At 34.9% G+C, this 18,797-nt stretch overlaps 1 protein-coding gene across 2 annotated transcripts in view; it reads left to right on the top strand.

Annotated features, from left to right (window-relative positions):
• FSTL5 (follistatin like 5) overlaps positions 1-18,797 on the top strand; it is an 814,279-nt gene that overhangs the window by 597,904 nt on the left and 197,578 nt on the right. For both annotated transcript variants that reach the window (XM_054485700.1, XM_063664253.1), the window contains one exon: positions 14,007-14,127. In XM_054485700.1, coding sequence (XP_054341675.1) covers positions 14,007-14,127 — 121 coding nt within the window. The remainder of the gene's footprint in view (positions 1-14,006; positions 14,128-18,797) is intronic.

The following is an 18,797-nucleotide window of genomic DNA, read 5'->3' as shown; positions in this document are numbered from 1 at the left end:
TGCCTCTGAGCCTGTTGAGCAGAATTTTCTCAGTGTTCCTACCTTGTTCACATTGGTAAGGGTATTTTAAATTTTCTGGAACAAGGAAGGTCTTTCTCTTTTTAAAAACTCAGTGGGTTTTCACCCGTGTTTTGAAAGGGACAGGATTGGCTGCCTTTTTTTTTTTTTTTTTTTTTCCAGCTATTTAAGACTTTGTGTCACTAGGGGAAAGGATGCAGGTAAGAATTGTTTTTTTGTTTTGTTTTGTTTTGTTTCTCACCTCAGCATCAGCTGTTACTCAACACCAGGCCTGTATCATGAGGAATGCCTCTCCTGCCCCCAGTCTTTCCGAAGAGCAAATTGTGAAGTCCATTAAGAAGAGGCTTCAAAAGTGACTGTTCTCTATGTCTGTGCTCCCAGGGTTTTATACTCTCACAACTTGTGCAAGTTCAGCTTTTAAGCTATTTTTAAAAACTTAGTTGATTTTTTTTGTACCTACTTGTATGGTGCCTTGTTTTCTTCCAATGCCCTAGTGTAGGTGAATAATTGCAGGTGTCTTGTCTCTTTCTAGAGGCACAAGGGTTCCTGGGATTTGAGGATAGTCAGTTGATCTGCAAAGTTAGCACTCAGATTGATTCCAGAAAGAAATTATTGTGTAGATTATTTAGCTTCATCTCATTGTTTGGATAGAAACTCTTTCCATTTATATCCCAAGATAAAGCCAGAAGTCTGGAATGTGTATTCGTTTACTAATGATACAAGAGTTACCAGGATTTTAGGTTTTTTGGGCCATTCGATTATGAATATTTTTGATGAAACCAAAATAAAATTGTATTCACTTTCAAAACATGACTAATATAGTTTAAAATCTAAATGAGATTTTTTTGCATTAATTTTTAAGGAGTACAATCCAAGTTGATTTAGGAAACAAGAAACTGGGATATTCTGCGTACACATAGGGGAAGTTATTTACTTTGAGATACTTATGTAAAGCTTGCTTTGATTTTTTTACTAACTCAGTTTTTATTGCATTTCAGTATTATACAAACCCAACGGTTTATGTAGGTCACTTACAATTAAAAAAAAGGATACATCTAGACTTTGCAACCATTTAGAAAATATGCCCTTACCGATGAATCTGAAGCCTCCTGTAGGCTTCTCTTCATTACACTCTCCTTCTTCTCCTGCGCATGACTCCTACTGTGAATTATATGTTAACCCTTTGTTTGCTGCTCTTCATATTTTTACCATAAATGTATACATCCCTAAGACATACAGCTTATTTTTGACTGTTTTTGGATGCTACATAAATGGAGGCATACTGTTTGTGTGTGTGTGTGTTTATTGACATTGTGCTTGGGGATACATTCATGTTGATGTCTGTAGCTATGTAAATATGGAATTTCAGAGCGTGAAATGTAGAGCTAGGTGACCTAGTTTTGAATTTTGTACTGTGAACTTAATAACCATCATAGGGAAGTTACTTAAACTTTCTGAAATTTGTTTCTTTATGTGTAAATATGGCATTGTCAATACGTAAATAATATAGATAGGAATGATCCAAGGTTATATGAGTTGTCTTGAATTTTATTTTTATTTTATTTTTATATTATTATACTTTAAGTTCTGGAGTACATGGGCACAATGTCACCTACATTTTGGAGAAAGAATACAAATTATAAATAACAATTAGCTATGTAAATGGATGTTTATTTCCAAAGAGAAAAGAAATTACAGCAAATCTTAAATATATTTGCAAATTTTACAGAAATATATGGCCATATACACACATTGCAAAGCTGCTATCAGATCTTTGGAAAGGGCTTGTCCAAATGAGGAGCTCTTAATAAACTTGGACGTTATTAGCTTCATGGCAAATCTGACTCTGCATATATTTAAAACACTTGGAATAGTGGTTTTCTGCAGATATTTAAAACACTCGGAATAGTGGTTTTATAAAAACAGTGTTTTTATTATTCACCATGATTGTGTTGTGTGATTAATCTGTTGTACTTGGTGTTACTTCCAGATTTTTATTATTAAAAATGATGCTATAAACATTACTATAGCAAAATTTATGTATGTACATTCATATGTCTGAGTTGTAGAATATGCTCATATTTGAGTTTATATTTTACAGATTGGTTTTGCCAATTTACAATTTCACTGAGTTTATGAGACTTTTCATTGCTCTACATATCAGTCAGCACTTGGGATTAGGCATTTTAGTTTTGTAAATCTAATAGATGTTTAAATGGTTTCGTTGTTGCAGTAAATTTAATTTTAATGATTTAGTGATTAGTAGTGATATTGAACATCTTTTTACAAATAAGTGATATTTGTGATTTCATTTTCAGGACATGACTTTTCACATCTTCATTTTTCTATTGAATTGTTAGTCTTTTGTTTTTCCCTTTATCAGTTACAGATAATGGGTTGCTTTGTACAATTATGGCTTGTAGTTTCATTTTTTTGATAATGTATTTTTACAAATAAGAATTCTTAATTTTGACAGTTTAATTTGTAAATTACTTTTAAAATGATTTCTTCATTTTGTCTCTCAATTTAAAATGTCATCCAATATCCAAATACCTGAGATTATAAAGATATTTTCTTACATTTTATACAAAAATATTTAAAGTTCTGTCTTTTACATATATGTACTGTTTCCTTTGCTCTTGATTTTTGTGTATGCTGTGAGGTAGAAGTCCAGTTCAGAATTTTCTATATGGCTAAACTTACCTAGTTGCTTCAGCCCTGTATACTTAATAGGCCAGTCTTTCTCTACTAATTTGCCTTGCTATGTCTGTCACATATCATAAATGTGACATGGCTATCTGTCTATCATCTATATACTTGTCATTTATCTAATTCTTGGGACAGAGAAAGAAGGGAGAGCTGAGAATATTGGTTGTTTCCAGAGACACTTTATCTTAATACACCACTTCATCTTAGTTTTAATCTTGTAGATGAGTCTTGATATATGGTAGAGGGAAATCATCTTTGTTTTCTCTTTCTGTTTCAGGATTGTCTTGGCTTTTCATGCTCTATTACACTGTCTCACAAATCTAAATCGACTTTCGATTTCCTCAAAAATGTGTTTTTTTTTGTTTGTTTGTTTGTTTTGAGACAGGGTCTCACTCTGTCACTGAGGCTGGAGTGCAGTGGAGCAATTTTGGCTCACTGCAATCTCTGCCTTCTGGGTTCAAGCTATTCTCCTGTCTCAGCCTCCCAAGTAGCTGTGATTACAGGTGCACGCCACCACACCCAGCTAATTTTTGTATTTTTAGTAGAGATGGAGTTCTGCCATGTTGACCAGGCTGGTCTCAAACTCCTGACCTCAGTTGATCTACCCGCCTCGACCTCCCAAAGTGCTGGGATTACAGCCATGAACTATTGTGCCCAGCCAACAAGTTGATTTTTATTAATTGAAGTTGTGTTGAGATTTTGGATTAATTTAGAAATAATTGATACCTTTAAAATGTTGAGTTCTATTCATGTTTTTCCACTGAGTAAGATACTCTTTAATACCTTTCAATAAACTGTTATCATGTTCTCAATGAATACTGTTCATGTTGTATGTTGTATTTGTGATCCTTTTGTGATCTCTTATAGCTATTGTTACAAATACTACTATTCTCATTTTGCCTAATCTACTTTCCTTTACCTTCTCCACACTAGAATTTGAGGGACACCTCTTACCCCTTTTGTGTAGCTTTTCATAACCTATAAACACTCCATAACCTATTGCATTGGGTCTACATATTGTACAAGTATCTACTCAGGACAACTGCCATAGGCTTCTTCTGCTTGTCTTCTTTTTATTCTTTTTTTTGTATTTATTTATTTTTTATTTTATATATATATTTTTTATTATACTTTAAGTTCTAGGGTACATGTGCACAATGTGCAGGTTTGTTACATATGTATACATGTGCCATGTTGGTCTGCTGCACCCATTAACTCGTCATTTACATTAGGTATATCTCCTAATGCTGTCCCTCCCCCCTCCCCCCACCCCACAACAGGCACCGTTGTGTGATGTCCCCCTTCCTGTGTCCAAGTGTTGTCATTGTTCAATTCCCACCTATGAGTGAGAACATGCGGTGTTTGGTTTTTTGTCCTTGTGATAGTTTGCTGAGAATGATTGTTTCCAGCTTACAACTATCTGATCTTTGACAAACCTGCCAAAAACAAGAAATGGGGAAAGGATTCCCTATTTAACAAATGGTGCTGGGAAGACTGACTAGCCATATGTAGAAAGCTGAAACTGGATCCCTTCCTTACACCTTATGCAAAGATTAATTTAAGATGGATTAAAGACTTAAATGTTAGACCTAAAACCATAAAACCCTAGAAGAAAACCTAGGCAATACCATTCAGGACATAGGCATGGGCAAGGACTTCATGTCTAACACACCAAAAGCAATGGCAACAAAAGCCAAAATTGACAAATGGGATCTAATTAAACTAAAGAGCTTCTGCACAGCAAAAGAAACTACCATCAGAGTGAACAGGCAACCTACAGAATGGGAGAAAGTTTTTGCAATCTACTCATCTGACAAAGGGCTAATATCCAGAATCTACAAAGAACTCAAACAAATTTACAAGAAAAAAACAAACAACCCCATCAAAAAGTGGGCGAAGGATATGTCTTTTTTTTATTCTTGGGCGAAGGGTGTGTCTTCTTTTTATTCTAACAGGAGAAATACCTGCAGCTCATTTTACTCCATTCAAAACTTTTTCAAGAGTGACTGTAGAAACTTCCATATTTCTAAGACCCTTTTACTTTTAACGAATTGCATTGTATTCCAAACCACATTTATAAAACTTTGTGAACCTCAACAACCATTTAGAACTTGTAGGGATTTTCATTAATGTTCCCCTTTTCCCTGATTATTCTGAGATGTAGTTATTCCTAAATTATTATGCTAACAATAAGGAATTCTGAGAAGTGTGGTCAAGAAGAGAACATATCAATTAATTTGAAGATATTAAAACCTTTTTTCAGGATTATTTTCTTAAGTTTAATAAAATATAATTAATTTAATTATTTTACATTTATTATCTAATAATATTTTTACACAAAGTTCTCATCATTTTGGTTTTGCCTTCATACCAGAGAACGCAGCTGTTTTATTTTTGTTTGCTTAATAATTTTAAAAAATAGTTTCAATCCATCTTAGTTGACATTTCTTTTCTATTGCATATTTAAATCAATTTTAAATTGATTCATAAAACGATTTACTTTAGGGAAAGCAGTTTTTAAAATGATGTATTTACCAAATTAAACATATTATTTAATTTATTATTTTCACAATGTTATTTACTGATTCTATATTAAGTATGTTAGTAAATAGGCTACTGAGAAAAATCCATAGTTTCTAGAAAATCTTGTCTACTGTGAGATAATATTGCTTTAGTCAATCTCAATATGTAGAAGTTTGCTTAAATTTATTTTATTGTTATTTTATGAAAATATATTTTGTATACATAAAAAGCTAGGAAAATAGCTTTTACAGTATTGCAAATTAAAAACATATACTAGAAAACTCAGAATTTGAAAATAAGTTACTTTAATGTCAGTGTATATCAAAACATATTTTATACAGAAAACTGTATTTAAAGTGCAAATAATATTGGTACCATACAATTTACAGCTATAAGGAGGAACATAATATGAAAAAGAAAGTGGGCTAACATTTAAAATTTACCATTTTATAACAGATGAAACATCTTTTATATTGAAGCAATCTAAACAATATGGTTAAAAACCTGTGGTTAAATATAGGCCAGAAATTCAGCTGTTATGTACTGATATAATCAATACCTGGTTTTTACTGCCTTGTACATTCTGATTAATCAGTGCTCATCATCTGTATGTTATTAAATGTTTTGTTACTCTTACATAATTGATTATAATCAATTGGTAGTTGCCAGAAAAATTTTCGCAATTTTACATATGTGCTACAGATGTTATTTTTTCCAAAGTTTCCATTTGCACTACCTTGAAAAATATATACACAATCAACTCAACAAAATAAATGATTTTGTGTTTTTTTCTTGTCAACTCTTTCCAGACATCAATGCCGTAAGGCAACTCTGTAATGGTGTAGAGGCTCATAAAGATTTAATCTCTGAGGAAATATTTATGGAGTGTCCATTGGCAGTAAGATTATAAAGGTGTAACAGGGGTTCAGAATAAGTGCAAGATTTTGTCCCTGAATTCAGAGTGTCTGTTCTTAGGCCATAACTCTCAACCATGGCTGAGCCTCAACATCATACATTTGTTTTGATCTATTTAAGATTAGAAAACTGCTGAGAAAATAAAATATCAGAAATGCTGTATCAGGATGGAGGTAAAGAGTAGGTTTGATATGTCTTTATACATATAACAAAACTCAAAACATAATTTTGAGGCTTGGCTAAGATTAATGGAGAATCCTGAAAAAAAGAGAATGTGTTAAGAATTATATAACAAGAACAGCTAAATTCTGCAGTCTATTTGGATGTTAATCTGAGACCCCTCACCTTGTTTGGTGACCTCAACCAAGTTACTCAACATCGGTATATTTTAGTTTTCTTATCTTCAAAATGGGATTAATGATGGGACCTTTTTTGTGAAGTTGTTTAAATGATAAAATTTCATGTTTCATTTAAATTGTTCAGCATAGCACTCGACATATTTACATGCTCAATAAATATTTATTTATTTTAAATATACTGAAATATGCTGTTTTATTTTAAATGTATTGAAAAGATCTATGCTTTATTCAAACTGATAAGAGGATTAGTTAAAGTCTAGGTCATTCAAAAAGCTGCCTGAAAAGGAGGTTATAAAATTGTTTATTAAAGAAAATTTTGGCTGGAATATTTTAATTCCATTTAGAGGAAAGAGATAAAAACATGAACCAACAAATATACCTTAGAAATGGTAATGGTAATTTAGATATGGTAATTTAGAAAGAAGGGCATTATAACTAAAAGAGATTTGGTGTTATGGAATAACACAGATTTCAATAAAACACTTCAAAAGTTGTAGTCTTGGATAATTTTTACATCATTGGGTGAAGGAATCTTGATTATACTAGAAAGGGAAAGACTATATTCTCTAGGTAGCTACATAGAACGTATGGAAAAGTGGTTTATTTCAGGTTTTAAAGAAATTTTAAAAGAATTATCTGAAAATATACATTAAAATATGAATATACAGTTTTGCACATTTGAATGTAAACAATCACAAATGCCATTCACGTATATTCAGAATTTTCACTATTGTTTTTAGTTATTCTTGTCCAGTGAAAGAATTCTTTGTTGTGATCTGGTCTCCATGATATTTTCTGGTTGTAATGAATTTTACACGTTCTTGCCCTGCATTTATGTCTATGTTATGCAGACTAGATATCTTGCTGTTATTTTTCTGGCCATCAGTAATTATTTTTTTGCTCAAAATCTTTCTAAAATACTCTTAACTCTAATCTTTCTCAGTTAATTTCTACAAAAGTTTGGCTTTCCCCCCATTATACTCTACAACATGTCAAATATCTGCTTACTGTTCACGTGGGGTACAGCCTTTTGTCTTTTTATCTAGCATTTTAGTTCCTTAACAGTGTTCTGTCTGTATGAGCCCTGTTTTTAATGGTAGCCTGTGGTGAAGGCTGGAGTTATATTATGGAGTTTGTATCAATAGTTACTTTTTGTGGAGGTTCAAGCTCCAAATCCTCTCCTATTGTGTAGCTCATAAGGCTTTCTCTCAAATCAGTGAGAGTGGCACCCTGACAGTTTCCTCTGGGAGCTGTAGAAATGAGGTATGATTGATCTTATATAATATGATATTGAGGATTTCTATTTTATTGAGAGTTATTACGGAAATATTCAGTTAAACCGTATGACAGCCAGAGTGTACAGTATGTTTCCCCTTCCCTCGCTTTCCTCCCCTTCTCCCTCCCCTCTCCTCATCCCTTCTGCCTTGACTCCTCCTCCTCCTTCTCCTCTTCCCCCATTTATCTCTTTCTCTCTTTTTCTTCTCTGATCTTTTTTTCTCTGTCAGAATATTTTTATCATTTTCAAGGTCAGATTCAATAGCTCCATAATCATGTTCTTGTTTTCAATAAATCCGTAGTGGGTATCAGTTTGAGGGAAGCTATTTTTAACAGAAATTCACCTAGCATAAATATAGGTAAAGCCAGAAATATATAAGATATGCTTTTGGAGTACTATTATGTCAACATTGGTAAGTCAGTGGATACTATCATATTTTAAAGATATAAATATTTTTTAAAAATCACAATTCAGAGGGAAAACAGTTTCTTTACCAAAAGATGCTGACACAATTATTTACATCTTACAAAAATGAAGTGAAGATAAATGCTTGCTTTTTATTGATAAATATTGTATATACAATTAAAAACTGAGCAACACATTAAAAATTTAGAAATAAACATGAAAAATTCTAAACCCAAAATTAAAATTGGGACGAGGCAATGAACAAAAAACTCTTAGAAGGTAAATCCTCAGAGTAAATATATGGAAAAAAATCTTTAAGACTATTTATAGTAAAGTATATTCAAAATTTGCCAATTACAACTTAAAAAGCTGGAGAGGATGTGGAGAAATAGGAATGCTTTTACACTCTTAGTGGGAGTGTAAATTAGTTCAACCATTGTGGAAGACAGTGTGGCGATTCCTGAAGGGTCTAGAACGAGAAATACCATTTGACCCAGCAATCCCATTACTGGATTATACCCAAAGGATTATAAATCATTCTACTATAAAGACACATGTTCATGTATGTTTATTGCAGCAGTATTCACAATAATTGCAAAGGCTTGGAACCAACCCAAATGCCCATCAATGATAGACTGAATAAAGAAAATGTGGCACATATACACCATGGAATACTATGCAGCCATAAAAAAGGATGACTTCATGTCCTTTGCAGGGACATGGATGAAGCTGGAAACCATCATTCTCAGCAAACTAACACAAGAACAGAAAACCAAACACTGCATGTTCTCACTCGTAAGTGGGAGTTGAACAATAGAACACATGGACACAGGGCGGGGAACATCACACATTGGGGTCTGTCAGGGAGTGGGGGGTTAGGGGATGGATAGCATTAGGAGAAATACCTAATGTAGATGACGAGTTGATGGGTGCAGCAAACCACCATGGCACGTGTATACCTTTGTAACAAATCTGTACATTCTGCATATGTACCCCAGAACTTAAAGTATAATAATGATAATAATAATAATGGTAATAAAAATAATTTTCTGTACCAGCACCTCATATCCTCATTCTCTGCAGCTGAGAAAAGGAGGAAATACAGGGGTTGACATGTTTCACAATGTTGTCTTTTGACTCGAACTTCAGTGGATCTACCCAGCCTTTCTTCTATGACACATGCACTCTCAAAACACTTCCAGTCTTTTTTCTTCAAACCTGGTAGTGTATTTGACCTCTTTTGTTTTGAGCGTTTTGTCTCGAATTTCCTCTTTGTTCCCTTTTCCTGTCTTTATCCCTGAGTTCAACTTATGATTGACAAGGAAGGCAGTGTGGTGTGGGAGCATGAAACACAGACTCTGGAGTAAACCTACCTGGTTTCCAATCCTAGCTCTGCCAATTAGAGGCCAAGTGGAACTAGTAGCTTACTTGACATCTTAGCATCCCTGGCTATAAAGTAAGAGAATATTAATAGATCTTGTTTTTTAGGTTTAGTATGTAGATGAAATGTGTCCATTTTTGTGAAGTGTTTACAGTAATATCTGGCTTACAGATAACTGCTTTATAAATAAAGATTAAATGCATTGAGTTTTGTCTTGATAATCTGTGGTTAATTAGCTTTCTGTTACTGATTGCAGTGTTTTGGAATGCAAGAGTGTTTCTTCTTCATATAAATATGTCAATTATTCTTTCTTTTTTGATTTCTAATTTCTAATTTTTTCATACTCACTGAAGATTTCATTAACTAAGAATATATATAGTTTTATTATGGCATATTTATTTTTTGTATTTAAGTATTCCATATAGATTTTATTTTAACAACAGCTTTACTCTGATATTCTCCACAAACCGTAAAATTAGTCCATTCAAAGTGTGCAATTCAGTGCTTTCTAGTATATTAGCAAAATTGTGCAGCCATCATGGCTGTCGAAGTTTAGAATATTTTCATCCCTCCAAAAAGGACTTCAGACTTACAGTTATTTCCCACTCCCCCATTCCCTCAGTCCCTGGTTACCACAAATCTGTCTTCTATGTCTATGGATGTGGTCATTCTGGACATGTCATATAATTAGACTCGTACAATTTGTGGCTTTTGGTGTCTGACTTCTTTCACTTAGCATATTAATTTCAAGATTCATGCAAAGGCCCTAAGGCTGAAAAGAAAGGTTTATTTATGTTGCGGTATATATCAGTACTTTATTCCTTTTTATTGTCAAATAATACTCCATTGTATAGATATAGTACATTTTATTTATCCATTCATCCATTGATAGACATTTGGGTTGTTTTCACTTTTTGCCTTTTATGAGTAATAAGTATAGCTATGTGCATTTGCATACATTTGCATACAATAGTATATAGCTATGCACATTTGCATACAGTTAGTATTAGACATGTTTTCAGTTCTTTGGGGTATGTACATAAGAATGAACTGCTAGTCCTAAGTAACTTAGTTTAGCTTTTTGAGGAGTGGCCAAACTGTTATCCAAAGCAGAGGCACCATTTAATATTCTCACTAGCAATGTGTGAAGGTTCCAAATTTTCCACATCCTCTCCAACACTTGCAATTGTCTTTTTTTAATTTTAACCAATGTAGAGCATATGATGTAGTATCTCACTGAGGTTTTTATTTGCATATCCTTAGTGACTAGTAATGCTGAACGTGCTTTTACGTGCTTATTGTTCATTTGTAAATCTTTTGAGAAATGTTCGTTTGAATCCTCTACCCATTATTTTAATCAGACTATTTGTTTTATTTTGTTTTGAGATGGAGTCTCCCTCTGTCACCTAGGCTGGAGTGCAGTGGCACGATTTTGGCTCACTGTAACCTCCACCTCTCGGGTTCAAGCAATTCTCATGCCTCAGCCTGCTGAGTAGCTGGGATTACAGGCATGTGCCACCGTGCCCAGCTAATTTTTGTGTTTTTAGTAGAGATGAGGTTTCCCCATATTGGCCAGGCTGGTCTCAAACTCTTGACCTCAGGTGATCTGCCCGCCTTGGCCCCCAAAGTGTTGGGATTACAGGTGTGAGCTACCATGCCCAGCCTATTTGTTTTTTGATTGTTGAATTGTAATTACTCTTTATATATTCTGAATAGAAGATCCTTATCAGATAAATTTTCTTCAAATATTTCCTCTCTTCTATAGGGTATCTCTTTACTTTCTTGATGTCTTTTGAGCAGCAGAAGATTTTAATTTTTATGAAGTTGAATTTACCTATTTTTCTTTGGTGTGTTGTATGTGGCTGTTGGGATTCACTCTTAGTGGTGAGCTAATGATTGAACAGGGATTTAATTAAATGCCTTGCATTAGTAAGTCTCCCAGGCTTTGTTGAGGTTTCCTATCTCTGTTTTGTGTTACAGTATGAGTGTTCCTATATAGTTCACAACTCTGCCTTAGCCTTCAATTTCTGCTTGTGTAGAGTCTTATGTACAGCTAGAGATGAGAGAATAGGGATTCACACATCTCTGCTGAGCATGCACACAGTCCTGCACATTTGTGTGGCCTTCTAGACTCCTAGGAATATATGTAACTCTTCAAACTTCTCTACGGAGAACCCGTTCCTCAGGTTTATCTTGTAATGTTTGTTAGTCAAACTATTGCTATCTACAACTAGTATCTCTGTTGCAGAAAGTAATGTTAAACAACTGCTGTTGTTTCCTGATTTCAATAAAGAGTTTAGGGGGCAGGTGTGGTGGTTGATTCCTATAATCCCAGCACTTTGGGTGGCTGAGGCAGGAGGGTCACTTGAGGCCAGGAGTTTGAGTTCAGCCTGGCCAACATAGTGAAAACCTGTCTCTGCAAAAAATACAAAAATTAGCTGGGCGTAGTGGCTCATGCCTGTAATCTCAGCACTTTGGGAGGCTGAGGCAGCCTGATCACCTGAGGTCAGGAGTTCAAGACCAGCCTGGCTAACATGGTAAAACCCTGTTTCTACTAAAAATACAAAAAATTAGCCGGGCGTGGTGGCACAAGCCTGTAGCACCTGTAATCCCAGCTACTCAGGAGGCTGAGGCAGGAGAATCACTGGAACCCAGGAAGCAGAGGTTGCAGTGAGACGAGGTCGTGCCATTGCACTCCAGCTTGGGCAACAAGAGCGAAACTCCATCTCAAAAAACAAACAAACAAACAAACAAAAACCAACAATTAACTGGGTGTGATGGAGTGCTCCTGTGGTCCCAGCTACTCAAGTGGCTGAGGCAGGAGAATTGATTGAACCCGGGAGGCAGAGATTGCAGTGAGCCAAGATCATGTCACTGCACTCCAGAGCCTGGGAACCCTGTCTCAAAAACAAGAAAAAAAAAAAAAAGATATTAGGGGTAGGGCTCTTTACACAGAGTGAGCTTTAAGTGTTGCTCAAAGCTCAAATAAAAAGAAGTCATGAAAATGTACGTTTTCGAGGAGCTGCTAATCTATCCAACAGGTACAATTCTCTCAGGATAAGGTCTTGGAGGAGCTTCAGACCTGCTCTTTCCCTTCCAGTGTCTTATAGGATGATGATTTTCATAGCTGGCATAGTTTTAAGGAGGCTGGTTCAAGGCCACCATGCAGCTGTGGAGAGGTGTTGAGGAAGTAAAGTTAAAATGCCACATAAATTTTGCCATTCTTACTAAGAGTCAGCCACTTTTTGAATAAATACTCTGTGGGCTATTGTGAACCTTTCTCTATTTCCAGAATTCTGAAAAAAAATTGATTTTGGCAATTTTTGCCAGAATAGTCATTACCATAATGGAAGAGAAAATTTTCTGGTCTTTGCTGTTCTGGAGGTGCTTCATGGATTTGATTTTAATGGTGCAAGATTTTTTTCTTTCTTTCTTTTTTTTCAAAATGGTTATGCATCTATCTCCACTATTTTGAAGTGGTATGTTTATTGTATTCAAATGTATTGATGGTATCTGGGCTTGGAAAATAAATGTTATTCTATGTTATGGCTATAAATATCACTGAGATCACACTGCTTTAATAATTATTTTTATTGGTAAATATATAAATAATATACAAGTAGTAGATAACTACCAGTGTGAAGAATGCAGTTAACAGGTAATTGTTTTAGCCATAAATAAGAAGAAAACACATTATAGCTGTGCTAATCTTTTTTTATTTTTTAATTTGTAATTATTTATTTATTTAGAGACAGAGTCTCACTCTGTCGCCCAGGCTGGAGTGCAGTGGCACGTTCTCAAGTCACTGCAACCCCTGCCTCCCAGGTTCAAGCAATTTTCCTGCCTTAGCCTCCCGATTAACTGGGACTACAGGTGTGTGCCATCACACACAGCTAATTTACATATTTTTAGCAGAGACATGACTTCACTGTGTTGGCCAGGCTGGTCTTGAACTCCTGACATCAAGTGATCCACCTGCCTCGGCCTCTCAAAGTGCTGGGATTACAGGTGTGAGCCACCGTGCCTGGCCTGTTCTAATCTTAAAAATGGGCACATGTACCATAAAACCTAAAGTATAATAATAATAATAATAAAAGAAAAAAAAAAGAAACAAAAAAAAATGGGAACTAAATTAGAACAAATATGTGGAAATTAAGTTACTTTATATATTAAACATGCATTTCAAATAAATATTTAAAAGCTATATTTATGAGTCAGATGATGCTTTTTAAACAAAACATATTGTTAGAAAATTATAATTACAGATCCTTTATGCTTATACACCCAACAATGCTCATTTTGATAATTTTAAAACAATATTTGAGTCTATTTGTTTTGTACCTGAATACACCTTTTAAAAATTGAAATTGTTACAATTAATTCAAAATGCAAACACGTTGTTTTATTTTATTTTTAATAGGACTTTGGAGATGATGGGTCCTTGTATATTACTAAGGTTACCACAACTCACATGGGCAATTACACCTGCTATGCAGATGGCTATGAACAAGTCTATCAGACTCACATCTTCCAAGTGAACGGTAAGAAGTGATTTTTGTTACCCTAACTATTCAAAGAGCACCATAGTTTACTAGGAAGGGTAAGCCTTCAATTTTTTGAGTTTTTACAAGGTACTAATAATATTTCAAGTTTTGAGACTCAATTGAAAACGTAAAAGTTTTTTAAGTAAAAAAAAAACACACAAAATTTCCAAGTGAATAAGCACTATAAATTAGTACTATTTTTGTTATAAAATATTAGAGTAACTCATTTTAATTGGAAAATTAGAACACAAGACATTTACATTATTTTTTAGTTTAGAATATTAAGCATAAATTTTAGAAACAAAAATTTTAAGCAGATCATCTATTTAATTGATTGTTTTAATGATATAGACTACTGTTATTCATGTATAGCAAGTTTTATACTCTTGATGGTTAATTTAATGTCTGTCTATGAATGTTGACCAGGTGGGCTGATATCACTCCTACAATCAGAGCTTTTCTTCATTCCTGATTTAATTCAAATTTTAGTTATTTACTAGCATTAATACAGGATTGCACATATGACTCATTAGTAAATATTTCATTTCCATAGTTTATTGTAATGTATATGTTAATATACTCTATGATTTATAAAAAGAAGGCAGAAACTTACACGGCTTTCTGTAGGAACAGCAAGATGGCTAGTGTGATGGGCATGAATTTAGAGGAGATTGGCAGATAATGAGCTTGCAGAGGTAGCCTTGGGGCAGATCACATGGAGCCCTGTGGACTTAGGTAAATATTTGGATTTCCATTCTAAGTGTAAGGGGAAGCTATCGAAGTGTTTAGTATATAGAGTAGCACATTCTGATTTGTTTTAAAATAAATGAATAGTTTGAAGACTATTTTAGTGTCCAAGTAAGAGATAGCAGTAGCTTAAAATATAGTCTTAATGGTGGAGTTATAAAGAAGTGGTCACATTTGGAATATATTTTAAAAGTACTTCTGTCAGTATTACTGAGGAATAGCATGTGAGTGTGAGAGAGAGTTAAAAAATGATGCTAAGGAATTTGAAGGAAACAGGTATATGGGTGTGCCATTTACTACTTTGAAGAAGGAACACATTTTGAGATTGGGTGAGATTAAATTTTAGCATGTTAACTTAAATATAATTATATTATCGATGAAAATGTCAAGTATTCAATTGAGGAACATGAAAGCCCAAAGTTGTATGTTCAGATAATATCAATATGTATAAATTGCATTGAAAGTCATAAATCTGAGCTTAATTAGGTCATTTTAGAAATAAGTATAAATGGATATGAAGTCAGAGGATTGAGCCTTGGATCTGAGGTTAACAAGTGGAGAAGACTGAGAAGGAGGACCCTGTGATGAGAAGCACGTGTACTGGAAATCAGTTAATAAAATGTGCCAAAAAGTTCGAAAATATTGGGTAATCTGATTTGACTATTGTTGACACTCCAGGGGAGCAGATCTAGTTCTTGGTTTCTGGTGAAAATACAGTTGGTATCTAGACATAATCAAGTCTTTGAACCCAACTCTCAATGAAACCAGGGAAGAAAGCAGGCAAGATGCAAAGTCGATTCATGGTGTTTCCAGTGGCCTCAGATGTTTGGAGATGGACTTTCATATATAAAGTAATTGTACCTGCTGATACACAATCTTGAGAGGGTAAGACAAGTCTGTGCTGAGGATGCTTCTCCCTCTATGTAAATGCTGCATCCATGGGGAAATTATTCTTGCACGTCTGGTCCTCACCTTCTATTTTGTGGTAAATGCTTACTGACTGTTCGCCTATTCAACAAGATTAATGCCCTGCCCTTTTTTTTTTTTTTTTTTTTTTTTAGCATTAGGGGGAGAGAGTCTCCAATTTCATTTTTGGCTAGCAATTAATTCTGTCTTTTATCTCTTATCCTCACTCCCAGTCCTAGATCTTCCATATAAGAGTTCTTAGTAGTTTTTAGAGTGTATGGTGCATGTTCCCCACCTGCATCAGAATCACATAAAAGAAAAATCACAAGTGCAGAACCCTGGACTTCACCAGCACTCTCAGGAAGTCTGACTTGAAATTTGCATTTTGAAAAGCTTCTCAGGAAACTGTGATATGTGGTAAAGTGTGACAACTATTCTAAACGGCTGCTCTTCAGGAGCTGCTGCTCTTCATTCATGTCTGATGTAGGTTTCTTACATAACTTACTCATTTGCCATGCTCCAGCTGGGAAACCCACTAAGGAGACTTTGAGCCAAACTGCGGGCTTTATGTTGCAAGGTTGCATTGAGCAGCACTGGTGAAAGGCAGCTTCCCTGTTTCATCCCCTCCCATGAATGAACTGCTTACTCTCTGATCTCGGGTTTTTCTGAAGATGGAATATGGAAATAAAGAAATAATGAGGTCTCAGAAACAGAGTGCTCCCCATCAGCCTTAGCATTATGAATTAATCAAGAGGAATTCAATATTAGCAGTGATTGCTTGTGCTGAACTCCAGTGCTTTTCCTTTTTGAGGTACAAGGGTCCCTGAACCAATATCTCACAGGGAGCAAAACCAGTTTCTTTCCATTACGTCCCATAACATTTAAATTGCTCTGACTTTCTTGGTATAAAGATTTTCAGAAAGGGATGGGGTTTGGAGAGAAAACCAATGATATTATCATTGCTGAGAAGGCAAACAAGATGAGGAGTATAATTTAAGCACTAGATTTCGGTACTTGTGCGCAATTATTAACCTTTCCAAGACCAGCTTTTGCCAAGTATTGGTGATAAAACTGTGATTATAGTCAATTCAAGAGAGAAAGGAAAGTGAAAAAATCAAGAACACTTCTATCATTAACTCTTTTAAAGGAGAACATTTGCTGAAAGTAAAGAGAGAACTTTGCAGTAGCTGCAAAGCGCCTGCATTCAAAGGAGTGAATTTTATAAAAGTTGTAGATATGATCATCTTTTATGCTGATGGGAATAATCCAGTAAAGATTAAAAGCAGGTAATTTATAAGACCAAAAGGATAATTATAGTAAAAAATCAATTAAATTTAAAATTGATGTGATCTAATTCACAGAAGGACGGACAGATCTTTCGAAGATGAATAGTTCCTCTGTTGAAACAGGCAGCAAGACTGTTTGGGAAAAGATTCACAATGTAGGAGCATGAGGACGTCCTTTTTGCATTACCTAAAGTTTCTTCAGGGAAATGAATAATACCATTGGTTGAAAGTGAAGAGTTTGTAATAGCTTTAGAGGTTTGAGGAGAGGAAGATATGTCGAATAATTATCTTGCAATGCAGGAGGGTGATGGAAATAATAATATGTAGTTAGTATGTTGGGGAGAGCTTGGAGTATTCATGAAGTATGTTTTCCTTCTCTTGTGGTTGACTGTAAAGTGGCGATGAGAGGAAAAAAGATTCTGATTTAGCGAGTGTTTTGTTTGTCAGGTGAGTAAGTGGGGGAATAGTTAGGAGAGAAGAAGTTAAATACGTTTACAAGGGAGTGATTACAGTAGACTACACACTAAGTGTGAGATAAGGACACAAGAGAGGACATGATAAATGTGACATGAAAATTGTTCCCAAGGATCAAATATTACTAGAATGAGGTACTAGAGAGGAAGACATGCAATACCTCAAAGCATTTTCTCAAAGCAGCTGGCAATTTCAGTTTCTAAAAAAATGTTTCTAGTTAGGTCAAGTCTGTATAAAGAACTGTGTGGACCACTAAGGTTTGCTAGGGTTTTAAGCAGCCCAAATGTCCTAATCTAATTTGCCAGTTCTAGTCTTAACCACAAGGAGAAATAAGGTATAAAATAACACTGATTTATCAAATTCAACTATCATTGGTCAAAAATTTGTTCTGCTGCATTTATATCAACAAGGGAAGGCAAAAAGTGTGCTTCAAAGTTCATTTTATATTTAACAGTGAGGGATTAACTTTTAACTGCTGTAACATAGACCCAAAAGGACAGGGGCTCAAAGGAGATACAAGTGTATTCTTCTAACACATAAAATAAGACAAGATAGGGCGGTTTGGGGATGGCAGATCTATAATGCCATCAATATCATAAGCTTCCTCTATTATGATTAGCACACAGTTTCTACCCTCAGTCTCATCCTGTAACTTCAAAATGGCTGTGGAAATTCTGTAGACCTTTCAACAGGGAAACAGGAAGAGGGAGAAAGGGGAAAATGACACCTGACACATGAGAAAGAACTTTTATTTATTTATTTATTTTGAGATGAAGTCTTTCTCTGTTGCCCAGGCTGGAGTGCAGTGGCGTGATCTTGGCTCCCTGCAACCTCCGCCCCCCGGGTTCAAGCAATTCTCTGCCTCAGCCTCCCCAGTAGCTGGGATTACAGGTGCCTACCACCACATCTGACTATTTTTTTAATTTTTTTATCTTTTATTTTTAGTAGAGACGGGTTTCACCATCTTAGCCAGGCTAGTCTTGAACTCCTGACCTTGTGATTCACCCGCTTCAGCCTCCCAAAGTGCTAGGATTACAGGCATGAGCCACTGCACATGGCTGAGACAGAACTTTTTAAAAAAGTTTTAATGAAAGCACCAGTGATAACTTCCACTGATCCTCCCTAGATGCAAAGACATGGCACAATATATTTCTCTGACTGTGATGTATTACCACCCACAACAATATAAAGATTATGTTAACTAGAAGAAAGGGGAAAATAAATATCGACTAGGTAACTAGCCACCTTATTTAC

This window comes from Pongo pygmaeus, chromosome 3, assembly GCF_028885625.2.
Source record: "Pongo pygmaeus isolate AG05252 chromosome 3, NHGRI_mPonPyg2-v2.0_pri, whole genome shotgun sequence".
NCBI lineage: Eukaryota > Metazoa > Chordata > Mammalia > Primates > Hominidae > Pongo > Pongo pygmaeus.
The sequence above is the reverse complement of the archived record's forward strand: the minus strand, read 5'-3'. Positions and strand labels throughout refer to the sequence as shown.